General features: G+C 32.9%; 1 protein-coding gene across 1 annotated transcript; it reads left to right on the top strand.

The window, feature by feature from the left end:
• The first annotated feature begins 509 nt into the window (after positions 1 to 509).
• LOC118857794 (adhesion G protein-coupled receptor B3-like) lies at positions 510 to 21,992 on the top strand. Its single transcript, XM_036768310.1, has 5 exons — positions 510 to 609; positions 7,373 to 7,534; positions 15,444 to 15,608; positions 19,507 to 19,611; positions 21,826 to 21,992. Exons 1-5 carry the CDS (start codon positions 510 to 512, stop codon positions 21,990 to 21,992), a joined length of 699 nt encoding a protein of 232 aa, XP_036624205.1.
• Positions 21,993 to 22,238: the final 246 nt, after the last annotated feature.

Here is a 22,238-nt window from a genome sequence, read left to right as displayed (position 1 = left end):
ATAAATAATACAGTATTCCATCAATTCACTGTTCCCCTCAGTAAATAAAGCAGTGTCTGACACTGGTCCCATACTCAAAGAAAGATGCTGACAAATCCGTCAGGTTGATTAATGTTCAGAGAAGGGAGCATCCTGTAAGATAATCAAATTTCTATCACTGAACAGCAATATTTAATGTTATGGTTGTATTTATATGATGCATTTGCTTTAAAACAATATCCCCAATAGTACAGCGTCTCCATTAATTTAGCTGGTTTACACTCTTATGTCTGTCATTACAATGGATGTTTCTATTGTTTCTTGAAATATGTTCATGTTTGAAGTTCTGCTGACACTGAGATTAGATCTATTTGAAGGAGATCAGTCTAGCAAATGAAGTAAATGTAAACCTAATCAGGAATCTCTAGTTATGTGTAGGAACATATTGCATGAGTCAGTAATGTAAATTTTGAGAAATGTCTACACACAAGCTTTCATATACCTTTATTCTGTCTTTAGAATTTGGAATGATGGGAGATCATACAATTAAAAGTCAGCGACCTCGATCTGTTCATGAGAAAAGGGTCCCTCAGGAACAAGCTGATGCTGCTAAATTTATGGCACAAACTGGTAATACATTAGTTACATTTTTCTATTTACTGTTGTTAATTTAATTTAAAAAACACTGCATGTTTTCATAATCTTTTGCTGCACATTTGTCAGTTTTGAAGCTGATACTTTTTTTGAACCATTTTTTTTGTCACCAGTTAAAGTCCATAAATAAAGTAGCTGGAAATTGAATAGAAGACATAAAAATATGCACTATGAACTACTTAACTATCAGAATAGATTTCATTGTTCATAAAGTAGCATGCAAATTGAATATTAGGACTGCAACATTACAATTTAAATATGCTAATTAATGACTTGAAATATATCATAAACATTTTTAAAGAAACTCTTGCCAATGAAGTCCAGATTCTTAATAATGAATCAACATTAGAAGACTTCAATATTATAACATTTAAACTGAGATGCGTTCAGAACTTAACAAATTCTTTGTAAGTTCTGGCTTCAGTTGCCTAACTTTATGCATAAATCAAATATTCATATTTTGCAGAAATTATTCATTACAAATTGTGTGATTTTAATATTAGTTACAATATCCTTGGTTTAAAACAGGTTTTCTCAAGGAAACCCAATAACTAAAAGAAGACAGTCTATTTGCATATAATATGATACCTCAAAACTTTAAGAAAAAATAAATATCAATAAAAAGGCTGTCTTTCTCATAAGTGTTTTCACATATTTTAAAATGCCATATATTATACAAATAACTAGGAAAATATTGGTTTTGCCTATATATTTAGTGTCTGTGTGTATACAGAGATGCTGCTTAATCTTACATTCAAGTTAGGGCTCATTGTAATAAATGAGCTATCATTCTATCTGGTAATTCTGCAACTGGCACCTCTTAAATGAAAGGTTTTTGTTTTTGTTTTTAAATGTGTCATGAGCATATCCAATTGTCACTTTTATTTTGAAAACTAAAACATCTTTGTCTCCACAAAGGTTTTATCTGTTGCAATCTAGAGGGGTCCATTGATGCAGATGGTCTCAAGCAAATTCATCACCTTTCTGAAATGAAGCCTTGGTTGATTATGATACAGACCTCTGAAAGAATAGATATATTCTCCTTTTGTCTATATCTAGATAAGGTTTAATCAGATACAAGAATTAATGATACAATGTTAAAAATATATTTTAATATCATTGAAATGTGCTTTTTGTAGACAATAAATGAATGTATTTTAGAGAACTTAATTTGAGATAATAGTATCACCAGGTTTAAATTCAGCAATATAAAGAGGGCGATTGATGTTCAGAATAATGTACAGTAATGACCTAAGTTTAGTTTCTAGCACATGCAGAAATTACTACAAACTGCTTTGCTCAGGCCAAAACTTATGGGCACTGATAACAATACAAAGCAATCTATTTGTGTTTTGGATTAAGAAATGTCTATCTGGACTTGTGTAAATGTCCAGACATCCTAAAATTTGCCATTCTTCCCAGTAGGCTTTGAGAAGCTTTACCATGGGACATCTATTGGGTTTAAAGAAATGGCTAAGGCACAGAGTGCTCACCATCATCTCAGGGACAATTTCAGGGGAGAATATTCAAGTAAAAGGGAAATACTACATTGAAAGATGATCTGGTTGGTAGGGTGGAAAGATTCACTTGACTCATCTGTCTGCTAATAGGGAATGTTTCCTTGTGTCAGGCAAATGTCAGGAAGAAAGCACCTTAAAAGAGATGAACTTATTGGATTCATGAAACCTGAGTGTGCAGTTCTCATATGCTCAGGCGTATGACAATTGCCCATTTTGTTTCTGTTTTTTGCACTGATTTGGGGCAAATCAGAATTTACATAAGTATACTTTAGACATACATACATACATATGCACATAATTTATTTGCTTATAGTGCATAAGCAGTACATACAACTTAACAAACCCAACTTTTAATCAAAACTTTTTTATGAATTCAGATAACCAAAACTAAATAACTATGGTTTTTAAAGTAAAAACTTACTAATATCTATATTTTCATTTAATTGCTCCTTTCTAGTCACTATCCTATATCTAATATATTGTACCTCTTGGATTATACAATTAATGAAGCATTTTAAAAATTGAATTATGAGAATATTTTAAAATATTTCCTCACATTCTTATCCATATCTCTGAAAATATAATGAGCAGCTTTATTGCCACATGTCTGAAAAAAATTGTTAGAGTGCTAGAGTTGACAATCTTAATGTTGGAGAACTCATCATTGGATATAACAGACTGATGCATAAAGATACAGAAGAAGTATAAACAGAATATATATTCATGAACTAAAATTACTATTAGATAAAAGTAACATTCAAAATCAAAGCTTTGTTTTATGAATAAAGCTCTTTTTTGAGGGAAGGAAATAGTCACCACTGGCAAAACTATGAAGTGAAAAGCAGCCATCAGGTCTACTGGAAATATTTTAATAATCATTTTTCATTTACATTTTCCTGAAATTATCATTCCTTTAGGCATTATAGGAGTTAGTATGGATCTTACAAAGGTAAGTGTCACACAATTAGACATCCTGTACAGTGTTTTATTACTACATATTCCCTTCTACCTATGTTTTAAGCAAAGGAAATGGTTGGAGACATGAATATTTTCCCTTTGTTCACGTTATTTTGAGAACATATGATAGCTATAAATATAAAATAATAATGGAAATGGTTATGATATGATTTTTGTAATCTCCATATAGAGTGTAGAAAAACCAAGTACTAGAATAGATTTTACACTTTTCAGAAATACTTAAAAAAACATTTTTTTTTCTTTTTTAACTTTAGAGATCTATAGGAGTCACCAGAAAACCTTGCATTGCAGATTTGTATGCACATTTTAAGAAACTTCCTTAGAAAGTGTTTAGTTTAAAAATATTTATTATACTAAGGTCTTCATGATGCAATAAGATTATCTATCACCTCATAAATATGAAGAATTGTTGCTGGCATAGTTAATCTATTCATTGAGCCAATTTTTGGAACTGGTATCTATTATCATACAAGTCATAACCATAATTAAATAGTTGGTCAAGTTGGGTTAAGAATTGAGGTTGCTGTTCTATAGATTAATTTTTTGGGCACATATTGGCATAGATGGATAGAGAACTGATCTTAGAGTGAAGTAGGCCTGGGTTAAAGTTATGATATTTACTGTGTAACAATAGGAAAGTGCCTTAGTTTGTCATTTCCTCAGGTAACTCTTTAAGACTAGAAGTTACAGAGGTATAGTTGATCTAAGTTAGTGAAGAGAGTTTTCACATTTCCAGGAGTTCACTATCCTGATGAAATCAGAGGTCTAGACCCTTATCCTACCAAAATAATTAAATAATTAAATCAGATTTTAATATTTAAAAATAGTTCATGATAATGATACATTTCATCCCTACTATTTGGCTATAAAAGTTACTTTTAGTTTATGACACTAAAATAGACGTGGATTTTCTTTTAGATAATATGAGAGTTTTTTACTTTACTGAGAAAAAATACCTCATTCAATATATTAAAGAGCCATGCCATTTAAAATTCAAAAAAAAAAAAAACAACACCAGGATTTAAAATCAGGTTTCTAAGTTTATTTTTAAAAAGGAATACTGGCATTGATAGCTGTTTCCAATTATTTTTGTTTGTTGGCTTTAAGAACTTACCAATACTTTAAAACATAGAGATTTCCAAATGTTAATAAATCCTTTATCAAATAGCCATGGTTAAGAGTCTGATTATTCTATATTATTTTCTAATCTATGCTTATTAAAGCATAAGACTTCTATATGTTGTATCATGTAATCTAATTGACCATGGACAAACAGGTTGTGGGCAGATAGATAACAATTGTTTAGATGGCAAAATGATCAGATTGTAAAATCAAGACTTTTCCCTTGCTCAGATACAACTAGTCTTATTGCACCATCTAGACCAAATGTTAATTTATTTTCATTTAAGAATTTTTCTTCACAAACATACAATCTAGATATTATAACATATATGTATACAGACAGATGTATGTGCTCATGTAAACACATGCACATATGCACAATAGAATGAACAAACTGAAATGTCCAAGTTGCTTTTAAAGGTCTCTATCACCCAAGAAAAAACTTTTCAAGTAATCATTTCTTAACTTCTCAAAGTCTCCATTTCTTTATCAATAAAATGGTAATAGATGCCTTTACTACCTACCTCACAGGGGTGTTGTGAGGATGAAAATAGATGTCTGTGAAGTGCTTTGTACCTCATGAAGTGCTATAAAGATGCTCACAATGATTATTTTTTCTTCTTCCTTTCAAAAAATGCAGTTTGCATCAAAAATTGAAAATCACACATAGTCCTTTTTTACTTAAAACATTCCATCCAAAATGTTTTTAATCTCTCATATGAGTCATCTAATGAATTTCAATTTTGTCAATCTTCCAGTGAGCTATGCTGTTTTCCACAGGCTTGTAAAATCAAGACATTAACAGAAGCAAACTGCACAGAAGCAAAAGAAGTATTTGGCCTGTACCTCTACCAGCAAAGCATTCGTTTCAGCAAGCTGCCATTTATATAGGCGCACTTTCATTGGTCTAAAATTAAAAAGTCATGTTTGAAAGTGAATACATGTCATCAGAAAAGGTCTCAAATGAAGGAAAATTTGTTGTCAATGAATTGATTTGAAAGTTTGGGATGAGGAAAAAGAGGAAAGGCAGTGCTAATTTCCATGGACAAGTGATTGCTCATTCTAAGACCTCATTTAGCAGAATTAAGAAAAGTTTGCATTATCATTCAGAACTAATCCCCAAGTTTTGAAACTTTTTTTGGCAAAAATGAACTGAGAGTTAACATGTAATTGTTTAATATTCACAAAATATCAATGTTTTCTTACAATGCTTAATTTGCCAATATACAATATGTACTTGAATGTTCTAAACCTGTTACCATTGGAAAGTGCAATTAAACCAAATATTTCTGACTTCCTACATGCCAGGGCAAAATTAGAACCATTACTTGAGACAAAATAATTTCAATTTTGGACAAAAGCTATCTCAGTTTATTTAATTTATAAAATCTGTATTGTACTATCCCAGTATTTAATTGATAACTTCCTAAAACCCACTAAATCGCCACTTTTCTTAATATAGCTTCTGCACATAGGTCCTGCATATAGGTTCAAAATTTTTTAAAGATCAATTTTTTTAAGATCTTCTCTAAATTTGTACCCTGACAAATTTTCCCTTCAGTACCTAACAGAGAAACATTGCTGTTTAAAATTTTACATTCTGCATAAGGTTTTTTATGGTAAAGAATACCTAAGAAGAAAAATTTTGACTTTTAGTGTCACTTGCACTATTCAGCCAGTTGATAAATATTTATTAAGTGCCTACTGTGTGCCAGCCACTGAGCTAAATGCTAGGGATGTAAAGAATGGCAAAACATTTCTATTCTCAAGGATCTCACAGTCTAATGTAATCAGTAATTAATATGTCCCTTGTATAAAATCAGAATCAAATGTTCTGTTAGGACAAAGAAACTGAAGGAGAATATTACTCTAGATCATACATTCTGATGTAGGATACAATTTATTACAAGCAAGACAAGAGAATTACCCATGAAAAACTAGCCCAATTTATTTCTATATGCATTCACCTGACTACCCCTCCTTATGCTCTATTTAGTATGATACATACCAAATGTAAAATTCATTATCATCAGTACCTCTGTGGGAATACTTAAAATAGAAGCATGCTTAAGTCATTCCTCAAACACTGCAAGTAATGGAAATAATGTTTATGATAATGTCAAAACTTGATAACTTGTTAATGATAGGAAAATAGTATTTATGTCTGGCCAAGAAAATTTTGTTTTGAGATCAAATTTATAATATCCACTATGAATATTAGGCTAAGAGAGCATTAGGAGCCCACTGTAATGATCTTCAGTATTTTAGACTTTAAATTTCCTTAGAACTTGAATTCATTAATTTGGAAACCATTGAGGCTATAGAAGTGATTTATTTGGTGTGGGGAAACGGCTCCAGACCTTCCTTATTTTATAAAAGCCCATTGTTGTCATTTTCTTTAGCATTATAATGCAAATACTGGGAGAGTTCATCCATTCTGAGTTAGAGTCACTAATTTAGTCTAGACCCTGGGAAAACCATCATGTTGTCAAAATTCCCTTATTAATAATTGCAATAGAATGAATAGTTTCATTTTGAAATGTCAAAGTAGTACTACTCTAGGACCTTTTTGGATACAATGAGAGTAATTGTTCAGTGTGCTACAACACAAATTAATATGACAAAAATACCCATGGCTTGAACATTCCAAGAGCTAGGAATGGGGATCTACAATGAAGGCAAGGTAGAAATGCATGGATATATAATTCATTCCTCACTTTAAAAGAGTAGAGTATGTTTAAATAGCATTCAGCTCCCCTCCCCCTGTACCATTCATATCTATTTAAAGATTTTGAGACAGAGAATAAAAACCAATTCGCCTTCCATTACGTAAAATGTTGACCAATTCTTTTTCTTTTAGTGTCTGTAGTGCAGTGGTGTTTTGTGAAAAGAAGCATTACTTATAAGGTTGGACTCAAAGTCAGTTCTTGCATCAGTTCTCTGTGCATCCCAATTTTTAATTTATTGTTTCACTAAACATTTTTTTCCATGGGCCCTTTCAACTATTTATTGTCATATTGCCTTCAAATATGCTTACATGCCACAATGTTTAGTTACGTACAATGTTTTATATTATTACTCAAGGCAGTATTCATTTTTATTTGTTGTCTTGTGTACAGGTGAATCTGGTGTGGAAGAGTGGTCCCAGTGGAGTTCATGTTCAGTTACTTGTGGTCAAGGGTCGCAGGTGCGAACCAGAGCTTGTGTATCACCTTACGGGACACACTGCAGCGGCCCATTAAGAGAATCAAGGGTTTGCAATAACACTGCCCTCTGTCCAGGTAGTGTTAGCAGCAAATACAATTGTGGATGTTATTGAATTGTGTCTTGCTAAGCATTTGAAACATTTGGTTATTTTCACATGAATTGAGTATAGACATTTTAATTAGAGTGGATAAGTGTAATTCTTATTCATCTGGGAAATTTCATTATGTATGTGATTATTTCTGCTTTCATAGCAGTCAAAAGAACCATACAAGTATTTTTTTTCAAATGCTAGTTCTAGATATGAGTATATGTTTTTAATTAGATGTTTATCCATAAAGTTTTTTTTCAGGAATAAAAGATGAGGAAAAATATTCTGTTGAATGATTTAGGAAGAAGAAAAACATAATTTACTAACATGCTGGGAACATGAAACAAATTTTCATTATTTAAGACAAGTGACAAGCCTTTGGAGCCATGCATTTTCCACAATTGCCACAAGAGTTATTATAACTTTATAAGTAAAAAAAAATAATTTTCAGGGCTTTTTTTTATTTAGCTCAAACTCTTCCTTTGACCATGCTTATATATGTACAATGATTACATTTGGTTCTCTATACTCAGCTACTGTCTGTGAGCTGGAGGCCCTATTTTACACTTCTGTTTAATATAAAATTTGAAATGACTGCCCTCTTTTGAACTGTCCATTGCTTTGGACATTTGATAGTCATTTAGAAAACAGAAAATGATATCATCCAAATGAAACAGAGTACCATCTCTTTCTTACTTAAGGCAAATGTTGAATATTTCCCTGCAAATCAGCATTTTCTGGTGCACTCATACAATTACAGAATTCTTTTCCTCAATCTTCTCCTTTCTGTCTCTTCTCCTCTCTTTCCTCCACTCCCTCTTTCCTTCCCTCCCTCCTTCTTTCCCTCCCTCCTTCCCCTTTCTTCTTCTTCTCTCTTTCTTCCTCTCCTTCTATCCCTTTTCCTCTCCTTCACACTCCTTCTCCTGATTCCTTTTCCTTCTCTTTCCCCCTCTCTTTGTCTTTCTCCATCCCTCATCCTCTTTCCCTCTCTTCTCTTCCCTTCTGCTGCTCTCCCTTTTCCTCTCCTCTCTGATATTGGTAGCTGTCAGTTTGTATTTCATTCTCTGTGGAATAGCCTGGAAAGATCCTAACTATAAATCCAGGATCTAGCAGCACTGATGCCATAAAGAGTTGCTTTATGGCAACCAGCAGTGGTTTGGGTCCACAGAGGAACATGGATTTTTACCTGCTCCCCCTCTAAACACATGGCCTGTCACAGTTTTCTGGTTTTGTAGGTTTCTTGGGGACACCCCTATGGTTTTATATCTCAGGCCCCTTAGGGTTTCTTCCTTTGAGTAGAGAGAGGTAGAAATGAATACTAGAGAAATATGGGGCACTTAAGTGAATGGATGTTCCCAAAGGAGCTCCTGATCCTAGGAACCAACCTTGCAAGTAGGAAACAAAGCTATGTAGAAAGATAAACAATCACAGCTGAGTAGAACAAGATACGTTCACCAGTAAGTAGAAGAGATTATATAAGACATTAGAGGATAGGGTGGGGAGAAGGTCTGGGAAAGAATTGATAAGAAGTAGATGGGAAAGAACAAATGAAACCAATCAGTCAGACAATTAATCAATGAGAATGTATTAAATGCTATAGGAATTTGCTATATGCCAGGGACTGTCCCAAGGACTGAAGATACAAAAAACAAACAAACACATAATCCCTGTCCTCAAGGAGATCACATTCTAATTAAAAAGATGACAAATAAATATCTAGATATAGACAGGATATATGCAGAGTAAAAAATGCCAAGTGTGCAAGAAAGCATTGACAAAGTCTGTAGAATGTGGAAAGAAATAGAACATAAAGGATAGGAGGGGAATAAGACAAAAGCACACAAAGAGAAAGTGGCAAAAGGAAATTGATATAATTTTAAAAGAACAGAAAGAACAAGTGAAGGACAAAGGGAATGATACCATTAAGGGAAGAAAGATAAGAGGAATTAGAGCAAAAATTGAACGAAGCATAGATGACACTGGAAAGAATACAGAGAATGGGATAAGATCAATATGCAGAAAAATATAGAAAAGAAGGTCCAGAATTCCATAGAAGAATAGAAGAGATTTGAGAAACTGAGAAAATTGAAAATGAGCAATTAGTAGTGTATGCTTTGTGAAACACAGCGAATTTGTGGTTAATATTTATGGAATCTCACTTTTATTAAGTTCAAGTGTGTGTGTGTGTGTGTGTGTGTGTGTTGTACATAAACAATCCTCTGCTATAGAATAATGTATAACTGTATTTGGGATTCCTGAAAAGCAGCAGGATGTATTGGATAGAGAGCTGGCCTCAGAGGCAAGAAAATCTATGTTCAAGTCTTATCTCTGACACATGTTTTCTATGTGACTAAGGACAAGTCATTTAATCTCTCAGTGCCACAGTCAACTCACTAAGAATATAAGTTGAAGACTACTGGCTGATGAGCATCAGTAGAAGGGATTTCTCACTGACACCTCCCTACATTAATGAAATCACATTTAAAAAAGAAAAAGAATTCATTGAATTCCTTGCCAGCTAAATGTTAACTATAAGTCAAAGACAAACCCAAGGCAAAATTGTGGGAGCTGTAATGGCTTTCTTGGTACAATCCCTCATTTTGACACCCATCAGCTTAAGTATCCAGTACCATCATGTTGATGTCTCACTGCCTAGTATACTACACCATATTATACACTACAGGTAATATCCCAAATTCTAGGCCTCCCTCATCTCCCACACCACTCTCATCATCAAAATGTACATGTCTGTTGACTAGTTACAATACTAAACACATTTGATATAAGGCAAGAACAATAATGGTGCTTTCCCAATGGTGGCTGCATTTTAACATTGTCCTTCAATGCTAAAGGCATTGGCAGCATGAGACACTGTGGTACAGTAGTTAGGAAGCTAGCATTGAAACCAGGAAGACTTGGTTTTAAGTCTCACCTCTTATACTGGATGTGTGACTCTAGGCAAAGCATTTAACATCTCATTGCTCTGGGAAATGCTCTGAGACTCTACATTACAGAGAAAGAAATCACATTCAGTTCCTATCCCTTTATTGACAATCAAAAGGGTTAAAGATACAGTGGTGGAATTATTTGTGGACAGAGAGCCCTTTTTATCCCCTTCACTAATCTCACTCTACAGGTGAGGAAGTACTCTGCCTGTATTTAAAGTTGGTTCTTACTTGAACCCTAATCCATTAGCCAAATCAAATTAATTTCTAAGGATAAGAAAAAATTGTGAGTTAGCAACTTGAGAGATAAAAGTATTAAATCAATAAAGGCTAGAGGATTTACAAGCAAAGAGTTCTTCAGAACATGGTTTTTTGAAAGAATGTCAGTTTCTTTCTTTAAACTTGGGCTGAGACCCAGGTTATTATCCTCAAATGGCTATGAGTAGGAATAAAGGTTGGACTGGAAGACACTTTGGTCAGGTTTTTCTTTCCAGCCAATTTTACATGTGTGCATGTTTATATATTTCAACCAAAAGTTATGTGATTCTGTCCTTCCTCTAGGCAAAGGAGAAAATCTGTCAGAGGATTTGAGAATACATTTCTCCATCTTCCATTCATCCTTACTTTCACTTCATTATATCACTAGAATAAAAGAGAAAACTGAAGAGTAGTCTACATGACAGAAATTTTAACTCATTTTCTTAAACTGTATCCCTTTATATTGGCTGATGACAGTTTTCTCCAAACAGTTGTGTCCATTTTATTTGTTGTTATAAGTTTTAGTATGTGATATTGATATTAGGGAATGCATCTTTACTTCATAATGATACAGAAAAATAGAATTGAAGATAATGAAAAAGCAGATTTGAGTTTTTCCTTCTTTTGCTTTATCAACATTTTGTAATACAGTAATTTGATTTATTTCCATATTAAGAATAAATATGCTAATATTCTCATAGGTGATGCTTTCAAATGGTGTTTTAACATATTTACATAAATGTTGCATGGTTGTTATGAAATATTTCATGTGTTATTTATTTTGTTTTGATATTTTCCAAACTCATTATGTATGCTTTCCTTTCAAGCTAATTTTTAATGAAAGCAATGATTCCAAATGAATTCTTCCATTTAAATGTTGCCTGAAATGGTATAATTTTTTCTGTACTCAAATATCACATTTGCAATGAGATAAAAGAGCTAAAAACCATTACCTGATTAGTTAAATTGTGTCTATCCTAAATATGTTTGCATTTAAAGAAATAACATAAAATTGTACAAAGTCAGACTAGAGAGTTAACCATTCCTTGTTTCACATTATGAAATGGTGATGCTAGAGGTTATTTACATTGCCAAGGGGAATGATGGAAAATGAAACATTTTCACTTTCAGGTTTCACTTTACAGATTACCTTAGCTAAATCATATAATTCTTTCTTCATGGGCCATCTGGTAGAGGAGAAAAATTACTAGACCTTAAGTCACAAAAGATGGGTTGGAGCCCTGGCTATGCTATTCACTAATTGTAGTCCTTTGACCCTTGCCTTATAGTGATCTCAGACTTCCCTACCATTTTAAGATTCTAGGAAATCTAACTTCTCTTTTTCCCAGTTTGTACTTTTGAATAGGTAATTATAAATTTTGAGTGATCCATAGAAAATAATTTTACAACAAAGAAAGTGAAAAGCTATGTAACCAGTTTTAGACATCATTGTTTTCTGATTTGTAATTTTATGGTACTCATTCACATTTTTTTATTACCCTTTGGAAAGTTTTACATAGACTAAAGTATAGTTAATTTTCTCCCATCAGCATCATATCCAGTTTATATTTTTTTGAGCAACCAATTAACATTTATTTATTAAGCACTTATTATGTGACAAGTGTTCTGTTAGGCACTGGAGATTTAAATACGAGGACTGAAACAATACTTACTCAAAAGGAGCATATGTTGTATCCTACATTTTCTCCTTTGAGATAATAATTTTATAAGAAAATATCATTGAAAATTGTTTTATAAAATTTGAAACCACAGAATTAAGAAGCTGCACTATTTATACTGGCTTCAAAACCTTCTAATAATATAGCTTTTTGTTCACTGTATTAATATACAGTAAAAAGTCAAGCAGAGGGGTTTTACAATTACATGGTCAATCTGGTCAGTTTCTACAGCCAAAACAGATAGATCATGCTCCAAAAAGATTGCTTCCCCAAGTCCCATTTGTTTACCTGTGCATTGATTAAATGTGCCAGACATTTTTAAGATTTAGAATTAGGACGGTTTCTTTCTTTCTTTCTTTTCTTTCTTTCTTCTTTCTTTCTTTCTTTCTTTCTTTCTTTCTTTCTTCTTTCTTTCTTTCTTTCTTTCTTTCTCTCTTTCTCCCCCTCCCCTCTCGCTCCCCCTGCCTTCCTTTCCTTCCTTCCTGCCTTTCTTTCTCTCTTCTCTCCTCCTCCTCCTCTTCTTCCTCCTCTTCCACCATACTGAAACCATTTACAATGAGCATCTATGAATTGCAAAGTATGTGAAATTGTGGCACAGTATCTGCACTACATTATTTCCCATAGCAAATCAGTAGGATTCTATAGAAGAAAAAGGATTTTATATTCAATATTAGATCAAAACTTCCTAATTAAAAAAAGTTAATATTATTTTACTCTCTTTGATGCTTTGATTCTTTGATGGGAGAATCATGAAATCACACCATGAAAAATAAAGACTCAAGAAAAAAATTAATCATTAACTTATTTTTCAAAAGCATTAGGTTTCATAAGCCATCAAAGTTAATCAAAGATTTTAAGATTAGCAGATGAAAATCTGCCAATTTGGAATTCACTTAGTAAATTCCTTTTTCTGGGATGCTTTGAATACTGAAGTATTTTTAAGGAGAGAAAATGTATAAACTAGCAAATTAAATAACAGAGCAGTGTAATTAATGACACTACTCAGCAATCTTGAACCAGCTATTTCAACAGAAATGAGAAATGCTGACTACAGGGGAGGAAGAAAGGATATATTATTCAATAAGAAATTTTTAATATCAATATATTCAGAAAATATTTTAAAATATGCATCCTAAATCATATTTTATTTTTTAAAGTTGCTATTTATCATTTTAAATGATATCTGCTATTTCTAAAGGCTGAGCCCTATGGCCTTCCCTATTTTTTAACAACAATTGATATACATTCACTAAAGCTAGATTAACCATGTATACATAGAACATATGTAAATGTGTTCATATAATATATATGTATGTGTATATGTTTGTATGTGTATATGTGTATAATATGTATATATAAACCAACATATAATAATTTTTATATTATTTAAGAGTACTATTTTTAAATTATTTTCAAATATTTCTCTTTTCCATGATTACAAACATGCAAAACCATACAAATTAGAAAGTTTATAGATGTGGACCTAAGAGTGGCAAATTGGGCAAATTCTTTATTTGTAATGACTCTCATAACTTGTACACCTTTTTCTTGCCCTCCATCCTGCTGCCCTCACCTTCCCTCAGGTTACTGCTCATCCCTGTCTAGTTTTAAAGAGGAAACAGATTTTTTTTCTCTTCACAAATCTCCTATACCCCTATCTCCAGTGGGCTGTCATTTTTTAAAACATTTTTTAACATTCTGAGGATCTAGTAAATATAATGTTTGTAATATAAAGGTAGGGGTCTTAGTATAACTTGTCTGTGTTTACCCATTTTTATTATCTAAGTGTTTTTATTTCCTGTTATCACTATTTGAGAGGAAAATAAGATAACTTTTGCTGATGACCTGTATGAATAGGAGTGACTTCTTTTTTAACTGACAATGTGGAGACGTGCTGCCTTCACTGCTTATTTGATGGAGTTTTGAATTTCTAGTAATGTAATATTGTTTTGAAGCCAAGTTCTAGCAGTAAATTAAGTCAGATATTTCTTTATCTTCTTCCTGCTGATTTCTTTCTCTTCTTTTTTATTGAGAGAAAGATTTTTTTAAGAGTAGCTACTGTTGATATACTATTGGGCCATTTAATAAAAGGATTAAAAAGTCAGCATAAATTATTATTTGTAGTAATTTAAGCACAGTCGTAAAGGAACCAATCTCTTTAAGTCATGATATATTGTGTTAAGTATTGATAATATAAGGTCAATAAGGTATTAAATGATTCAAAATTAAGAGCTATAGGAAAAATATTTGATAGTAGTGAAAATATCTGGTGAGAAGAAAGTTTAAGAAACTCAAAAAAGGTTTGTACCTGCAATATTTAAAATATTCCTCTTAAAAGCTCTCAGTTTTTATACATTAAAATGTTGATTTAATTTATCCTCAAAGAAAAAAAAATTAAGTAAGGAAATAATGCAAAGCTAGTTTTCCCAAACAGCTGATTCTCTTTCATCTTTTTTTAATGTATGGCAAAACTTTTAAGGATGTCACTTATTACTTCGGTACTGTATAGTGTACTGTTATTTATGTGTGACCTTTGGACAAGTGTCTTAACCTCTCTGATTCTCAGTTTCCACATTAGGAGTGAGAACAGCTGTGTTATAAATGACCCCAGAAGTCTATTAAGGCTCTTAATTTAGGATCCTAAGTGAAAAGTCGTTTAACTTACTGTGAGTGGATTAGTAAAAAATGATCATTATGCCGCTAGCTTTATTGTGATAATTACCTTAAAGCAGAAATAAGTTCACTGAAAATCTTCCTAGTGAAAAAAATGTATACATATGCCCCACACATAACACTATAGCTTAAAATTCAGTGTACTCAAATATAGAAAAAAATAATAACTTTCCAACAAGCAATACTTTTCCAATTTTTTTCCTATTTTTGTTATAATTAAGAAGGTTGATAATGTGGTTTCAGGGGAAAAGATAAAATTTTTTATTTTTCTGATCTTTTTTTCTGATTTGACTGTCTTTATTGCCTTCTTTTTTGTTAAATTCTTTTTACTTTATTACAGTACATGGAGTTTGGGAGGAATGGTCACCCTGGAGTTTGTGTTCCTTTACATGTGGTCGAGGCCAAAGAACTAGGACACGATCATGTATACCTCCCCAGTATGGGGGAAGACCATGTGAGGGACCTGAAACTCATCATAAACCTTGCAATATTGCTCTTTGCCCAGGTGAGTGTAAACACTGTACACTGTATGGCACTGTACATTAAGTATTTATTGATTTGAGTATATCTTTCAAAAATATTGTGCAAATATTGACTTACAACCTTTGTTTAGGTACATAGGAAAAAATCTTGACAGTAAGACTTCTACTTTCTAGTAATGCTTTCTTCATTTATATCAAATGTGTTGATGATATATACATTTTTCTTGTTTTATATGACATTTTTATGAAGAGCCAGTCAATAAATATGAACTATCTACTTTTTGCCAGGAAAAAGACAAAACAGTATCCTGGAGCAAGCTTACTGTGAGGAAATTATGGGTTCAAGTCCTGGTTGTATGTATAAGGAACTGTGCTCATTCCAAGTAATGCAATCCCTGCTCTCAAGTTTGTTTCATTCTAATAATAGCAATGGCAGCTTGATGGCCCAGTGGATAGAGTGCTAGGCATGAAGTCAGGAAGGACTGAGTTCAAACTTGGCCTCAAACACTTACTAGCTGTGTAACCAACTTAACCCTGTTTGCCTCAGTTTCCTCATCTGTAAAATGAGCACGAGAAGGAAATAGCAAACCACTCTAGTGTCTTTGCCAAGAAAATCCTAAGAATGGGTCATGAAGAGTGGGACACAACTGAACAACAACTAAATAAACAAATAATAGCAAAGCGGTGGAATTCATTATGATCAAGAGAAATATAGAGTGTGGTAAAGACAAAGCAATAATCTAGATTTACAAAATTTGAGAGTTCAACATACATTAGTGTCGATACAGTCCAACCAATCCAAGACACTATAGCATACCCAGCAAGTAATAGTCCAGCCTCCAAAGACAAAGAAGCAACAGGTTTTGAGGCAGGTCATTAAACTTTTAAAAAGCTAAATTTTAATTTGAAAAGAATGCTAGAATGGAATAGATGCCATTGTTTAAAATCTATGAATGTAAAGTTATATTTAAAATATGATGATATAAATATACTTATTTAGTATGCCATAATTTTTTATTGAAAGATGGAATGGTGTAGTACTATAGTGTTGAACTTAAAAGAAGGAAGACTGGAATTCAAACTATGCCTCTGACACTAGTAGAGTGATGATGAAAAATCAATTTATAACATAATATGATATAATATAATATAATATAATGTAATATAATATAATATAATATAATATAATATAATATAATATAATATAATATAATATAATATAATATAATATGATATGATATAATATGATATAATAAATATAATAAGTACCTACTTCATAGAGTTGTTATGGATCAAATGGAATCATGCATGTTTAGCACATTGAAAACCTTTAAGTATTATTTAAATTTCAAGTACCATCATAGAAGCTAAATGCCTATAGTGGGTAGAGTACTAGAGTTGGAGTCAGGAAGGCCTGAATTCAAATTCTGCCTCAGATATTTACCATGTGACTCTGGGCAAATTACAACTTCTCAAATTACACCTATCCTCATGAGGATAATAGTATCACCTCCCTCATAGGATTGTTGTGACACTCAAATGATATAAGTAAAATGCTTTACAAACCCTAAAATGCTCTAAAAATGCCAGCTGTAGTCACTATCATCACTACCACCACTGCTACCAAAAAAAATGACATTTTAATTTTCTATTTTACTTCAATATATAGTAGAAGCTGTAAAATCTTAGCACAAAAAAAGAGTTTAAAATTTACCAATCCTCTTTCCCTGAGTTCACCATCTTTAGGTTTTTCTAGCAACCAGTGAAGCAGTCAATACCCAGATATCAGAAGATTAATGAGGAGAAATAAAGTGAAGAGATGTATTTACCAGAAACAGGAAAATCATCCCCCTACATTCATGTAGATAGAATTTCTTTATCTATCAAGGGGTTTCCCACATATATTCCCACAAATAGATGGCCTTCATCATTCTCTGAAATTCAATTCAAACATCATGTAAGTGCCATCTATAAAGATACAAAGATAAAATTTGACAAGGCAGTCAAAATACTTTAAGATTGTTCCAACTGGAATTGGCTTTGAGTTTCAACTGTCTGGATTCTGATTGGCTTGTTCTATTTCTCATTTGTTGTGTACATAATAATTGCAGAAAATTTAGTTTTCTCTTTAAAGAACTTAGACTTTGGACTCATTCTTTCCTTAATGAAAATTCTATTTACTTTCACCAACACATTCCAACTACTCAATGTTAACTTTACAAACATACACACACAGAGTTTATGGAAAACATGAACTGATATTGTAGAAATTAAATAAATTCCTCATTTATAACAAAATCAAGAAGTATTCTCAGTTGCTAAAGACTACTGGGTTTGCTACAGAGATACATTTCAGAGATACATTGTTACGACAAATCAGTAGGTCAACAATGAATCTTACTACTATGTATAAAGCAATGATGGGGATAAAAAGAAATATTTTAAAAAATAGTCCCAAACAGTATGCAAACAAAATCATATGCCAACAAGACATATACAGGGTAAATTGGAGATAAAGTCAAAAGGAAGATGCTACCATTAAGAAAGGTTTTTTACAGGTGGGATTTTATTTGAAACTTGAAGGAAGCCAGGAAAAACAAGAAGCAGAGTCAAAGATGAAAAGAATTCTAGGTATAAAGGACAGCCAGAGAAAGTACATGGATGCAAGAGATAGATTGTCTTATGTGAAGAACATCAAGGAAGCCAGTGTTACTAGATCACAGAGTATGTAGATACAAGTAAGATGTAAGACAATTGGAAAGATAGGAAGGAGCCAGGTTGCATGTGGCTTTTAAAACTGCAAGATTTTCTGTTTGATCCGGGAGGCAACAGAAGTCACTGGAGCTGACTGAATAAAGGGGTAATCTAGTCAGGAAATTCAAAAAATCACTTTGAAATCTTAATGGAGAACAGACTGCAGCAGGGAGAGATTTGAGGCAGGGAGACCATCCAGAAGTCTATGATAGATGCCTCCTAGATTAAATGCACATATCTATAGTGAAAGTCATGCTTTCAGGTTAGAAAGCAAGGAAAGATTCATCTTCCAGTTTTCCCAGGACACTTACTGGACTATAATGGACCCTTTGCCCCCAGAGGGTATCAAGCTAATCCCTAAACATCTTAGATATTTATGTAGACTGGTGACAAGAACAACATCAACAGTGAGAAAAATGAAAAGAGATTCGTGTCTATTTTCTCCTTTGGGAAGGGCATATGGGGAAAAGTATTTGAGAGGGAGCAGAAATTTTGTTCAAATAAATCAAATAATTCCTCTCTACCTTTATAGGACCAAAGAATGCATTAAAAAGCACTTACAAATTCTTGCTGTATGTCAAACACTGTGCAAATCAAAAAAAGAAGAAATATGTCTGATCTCAAAGAGCTTACTAGATCTATGTACTCAAGGAATTTAATAGTGGTTATAATGTGCAGGTTACATAATATGCAAAGGGGAATAGTGGTCAAGGAGGAGCACTTTGGTCCCAAACATTACTGGGATAGGAGGTGAGGCCACAGTAAGTAGATTGACACAGCCCTTCTCAGAGAAATTGCACAGTTGATTGGATCTTGACTTCAGAAAAAAAAAAGAGTAAATGAATGGAAAAACATCCTGTCATATAACTATGAAATGCCTATATGCTCAGCTTATGACTATATGAAGACATGATATAGGGCAGAATGTATGATCTTATTAATTAAAATTTAGAAATTTAAGAATAGATATACTATTCAATGTCACAACTGCTATCATTATTTTTCATATATATAATGTGTGTATGTATGTGTGTGTATATATGTATGTATATATGTATGTGTATTCATAGGGGAAAAAAGCACTACCTTAAAACAATTTCCCACCCTGTTCTTTTCTTCATTCATATGAAATTATTTGTGAATAAATTCATATCTTTGTGTTCCAAGTGTTTATGTGTGTCAATATCCTCTACCAGACATTCAGTAAAGGCTCAGATTTTCCATTCTTTTGGAATGCTTCAGAAGTTGTATTACATAATGTAGTTGAAGGAGGTAAATGTGTCTTCTCTTTCTTGTACTTCTCCCTCTCCTCCAAATAACTTTGATTACCACAGTATACAATAAATTCTCATTGACTGAAAACATTTAATTCCTTAAATTTCTAGGGTTTTATATATATATATATATGAATTTTCTGATATGTTCTATTCTAGAGCAGATTATCTGATTAATTTTAACTGAATTCCTCCCTTAAGTAAATAATCTTTTGGCTAGAGTTTTTCTACATAATTTTGATTTTCTATTCCTATTCAACAAGTGCCATTTATATATCCCACTATGTATGTATGTGTATGTATATATACACAGACATGTACATATGTGCATATACATGTATATACATATATGTCACATGAGAATTTATCTCAGGCTCAGTTCTTCAGGACAAATTAATTGCCTAAGTTTCATAAATCTTTTAAATGCATGTTCTCCAAGGACCTTAATTCGAAGCCATAAAACCTCACTAAAGCTGAAATATTTTTTCTTCATAAGGTAAAAACAGAAGCAGAGTCAAGTACAGAGTGTGGGGTTTTATTTTTGTTTCAATATTACTTACTTTTTCTTTGGCTTTTATGAATTGCCATCTTAATAAATCTATAAAAAGTTAATAATAATCATGTATCCAATCTCTTGCCAATGATGGTCAATTTCACCTCTACGACATCTCTTAAAAATGCCCCCTTCTCTCCTCTGACACTGCCGCCACCCTGGTGCAGGCTCTCATCATCTCATGCCTATACCATTACAATAGCCTGTCAGTATATCAGCCTGCCTGAAGTCTTGCCTCATTCCAATACAGCCTCCATTCAGACACCAAAGGGATTTTCCTAAAATGTAGGTCTGACCATGTCACCCCCTATTCAGTAAACTTCAGTGGCTCCCTTTTACTAATAGGATCAATACAGAATCCTCTACTTTGCATTGAAAGTCCTTCACAATCAAGCTCTCTCTTACCTTTCGATACTACTTACACTTTATTCCCCTCCATGTACTCTTTGATCAAGTGACACAGGCCTCCTTGCAATTCAATGATCAAGACACTCCATTTCTTGGCTCTGGGCATTTTCTCTTACTGTTTCCCATGCCTAGAATGCTCTCCCTATTCAACTCCTTTCCCAAGTCTTCTTAATTCTAATGCTTTCCCTTTGTATTTTTTTTATTTATCCTATATATGGTTAAGTTTATATATTTCTGTTCAAATGTGTCTCCCTCATTAGACTGTGTGTTCCTTGAGGATAAGGACAGTGTTTTGCCTCTTTTTGTATTCTCAGAGTTTAGTGCAGTGCCTGGTATATAGTTGACACTTACGTTTTTTGACTGATTGACTGAAGCACTTATTCAGAGCTTTAGAGTTTACAAAATGATTTCATATGTGTTATCTCATTCCAACCTCGTAGTAATCCCATAAGTTAGGCACAGAAGACATCTTCATTTTAAAGAAGAGAAAACTGAGGTTTAATGAGGCAACAAAGGTGAAATTTGTCCAATATTACACAAGTACTTAATGGTAAGACAGTTGTAGTGTGGACAATCAGGTATTCTTTCTATGACATTGGTCATTTCCCTTATAAAATAACATCTTTCCATCATTTTACACATGTATATTATTATATCACAGAATTTTTGAAGTGGAAGCAACTGAGCAATCCTCTAATCTTCCTTCCATTTTGAATCATTTGGGAAACCCAGGCTCAAAAAGGTTAAGTGATATGACAAGACTAGGAATGGAACCCAAATTTCCTTATGTGAAGTCCAATATTCGTTCCACTACAATATGTTGCCTTATAACTTTCCTCCCAAGAGACACTCCTATCTCTGACCTTCAAACTATAAATTGGCCATGTTGTGTGTCATACTAGATAGCCATTATTTAAGTAAGGTGTGGACAGATGTTTCAGAATGAGGAAAAAAAAGAGAGAAGGAGAGAGAAAGATGACAAACTAAAATAAAAGACAAATTGATTGCTTATAACAGATTGCTTTTTTTATACAAAGCTAATTGGTAAAGAGAATTGATTCATGCATTAGGAATAAATCCATTCTATTCTTCCCACATCAGTGGTAGAAAAATGTCCACTGTTCTAATATGTCATTGATGAAAGATTTCCTCTAGGCACAGAGCCAAAAACACACATAAACCTTTTTTGTCATCATGCCAGTTTTAATCTGAAAATTGACATATTTTAAGGTTATTTTGGAATTTGCATAGTGATCTATCTGGGCCAGTGGCTATTGAAACTCACGGCTAAAGAACAGCAGACCTCTAGTATGGATGAACGTGTTTCCAAAGTGAGGGATGAATTCTTGAGGGTAGAGCAATTTAGTGTAATGGTTATTTCCAACATAGAAAGGACAATTGTCTTGCATACGTCCTGAGTAGCTCAATAGTTCAAGTGAAGGTTAGAAAACAAATAGGACTGATTTCAGGGAAAGGGGAGGACCAATATTATCTCTATCCTATACCCCTACCTAGATACCAAGTGGGGCAGTAAAGAGCTTCTTTATTGAAACTGTGAGGGATACTCAAGAGAAATCCCACTCTCCAAGCTCACTGAGAAGAAAAGCCTAGAATATATTAGAGATGTACCTAAAGTTCATCTTTTCTTCTTACTTCTCTCAAGC

Source organism: Trichosurus vulpecula, chromosome 7 (genome assembly GCF_011100635.1).
Source record: "Trichosurus vulpecula isolate mTriVul1 chromosome 7, mTriVul1.pri, whole genome shotgun sequence".
NCBI lineage: Eukaryota > Metazoa > Chordata > Mammalia > Diprotodontia > Phalangeridae > Trichosurus > Trichosurus vulpecula.
The sequence above is the reverse complement of the archived record's forward strand: the minus strand, read 5'-3'. Positions and strand labels throughout refer to the sequence as shown.

Bases quoted from the DNA above. Each gene is read 5' to 3' on its own strand.
- LOC118857794 (XM_036768310.1), top strand. From the start codon at position 510: ATGGGAGATCATACAATTAAAAGTCAGCGACCTCGATCTGTTCATGAG. The intron at 610-7,372 runs GTAATACATTAG...TCTTGTGTACAG, and splicing joins TAAATTTATGGCACAAACTG to GTGAATCTGGTGTGGAAGAG. The intron at 7,535-15,443 runs GTAGTGTTAGCA...ACTTTATTACAG, and splicing joins TAACACTGCCCTCTGTCCAG to TACATGGAGTTTGGGAGGAA.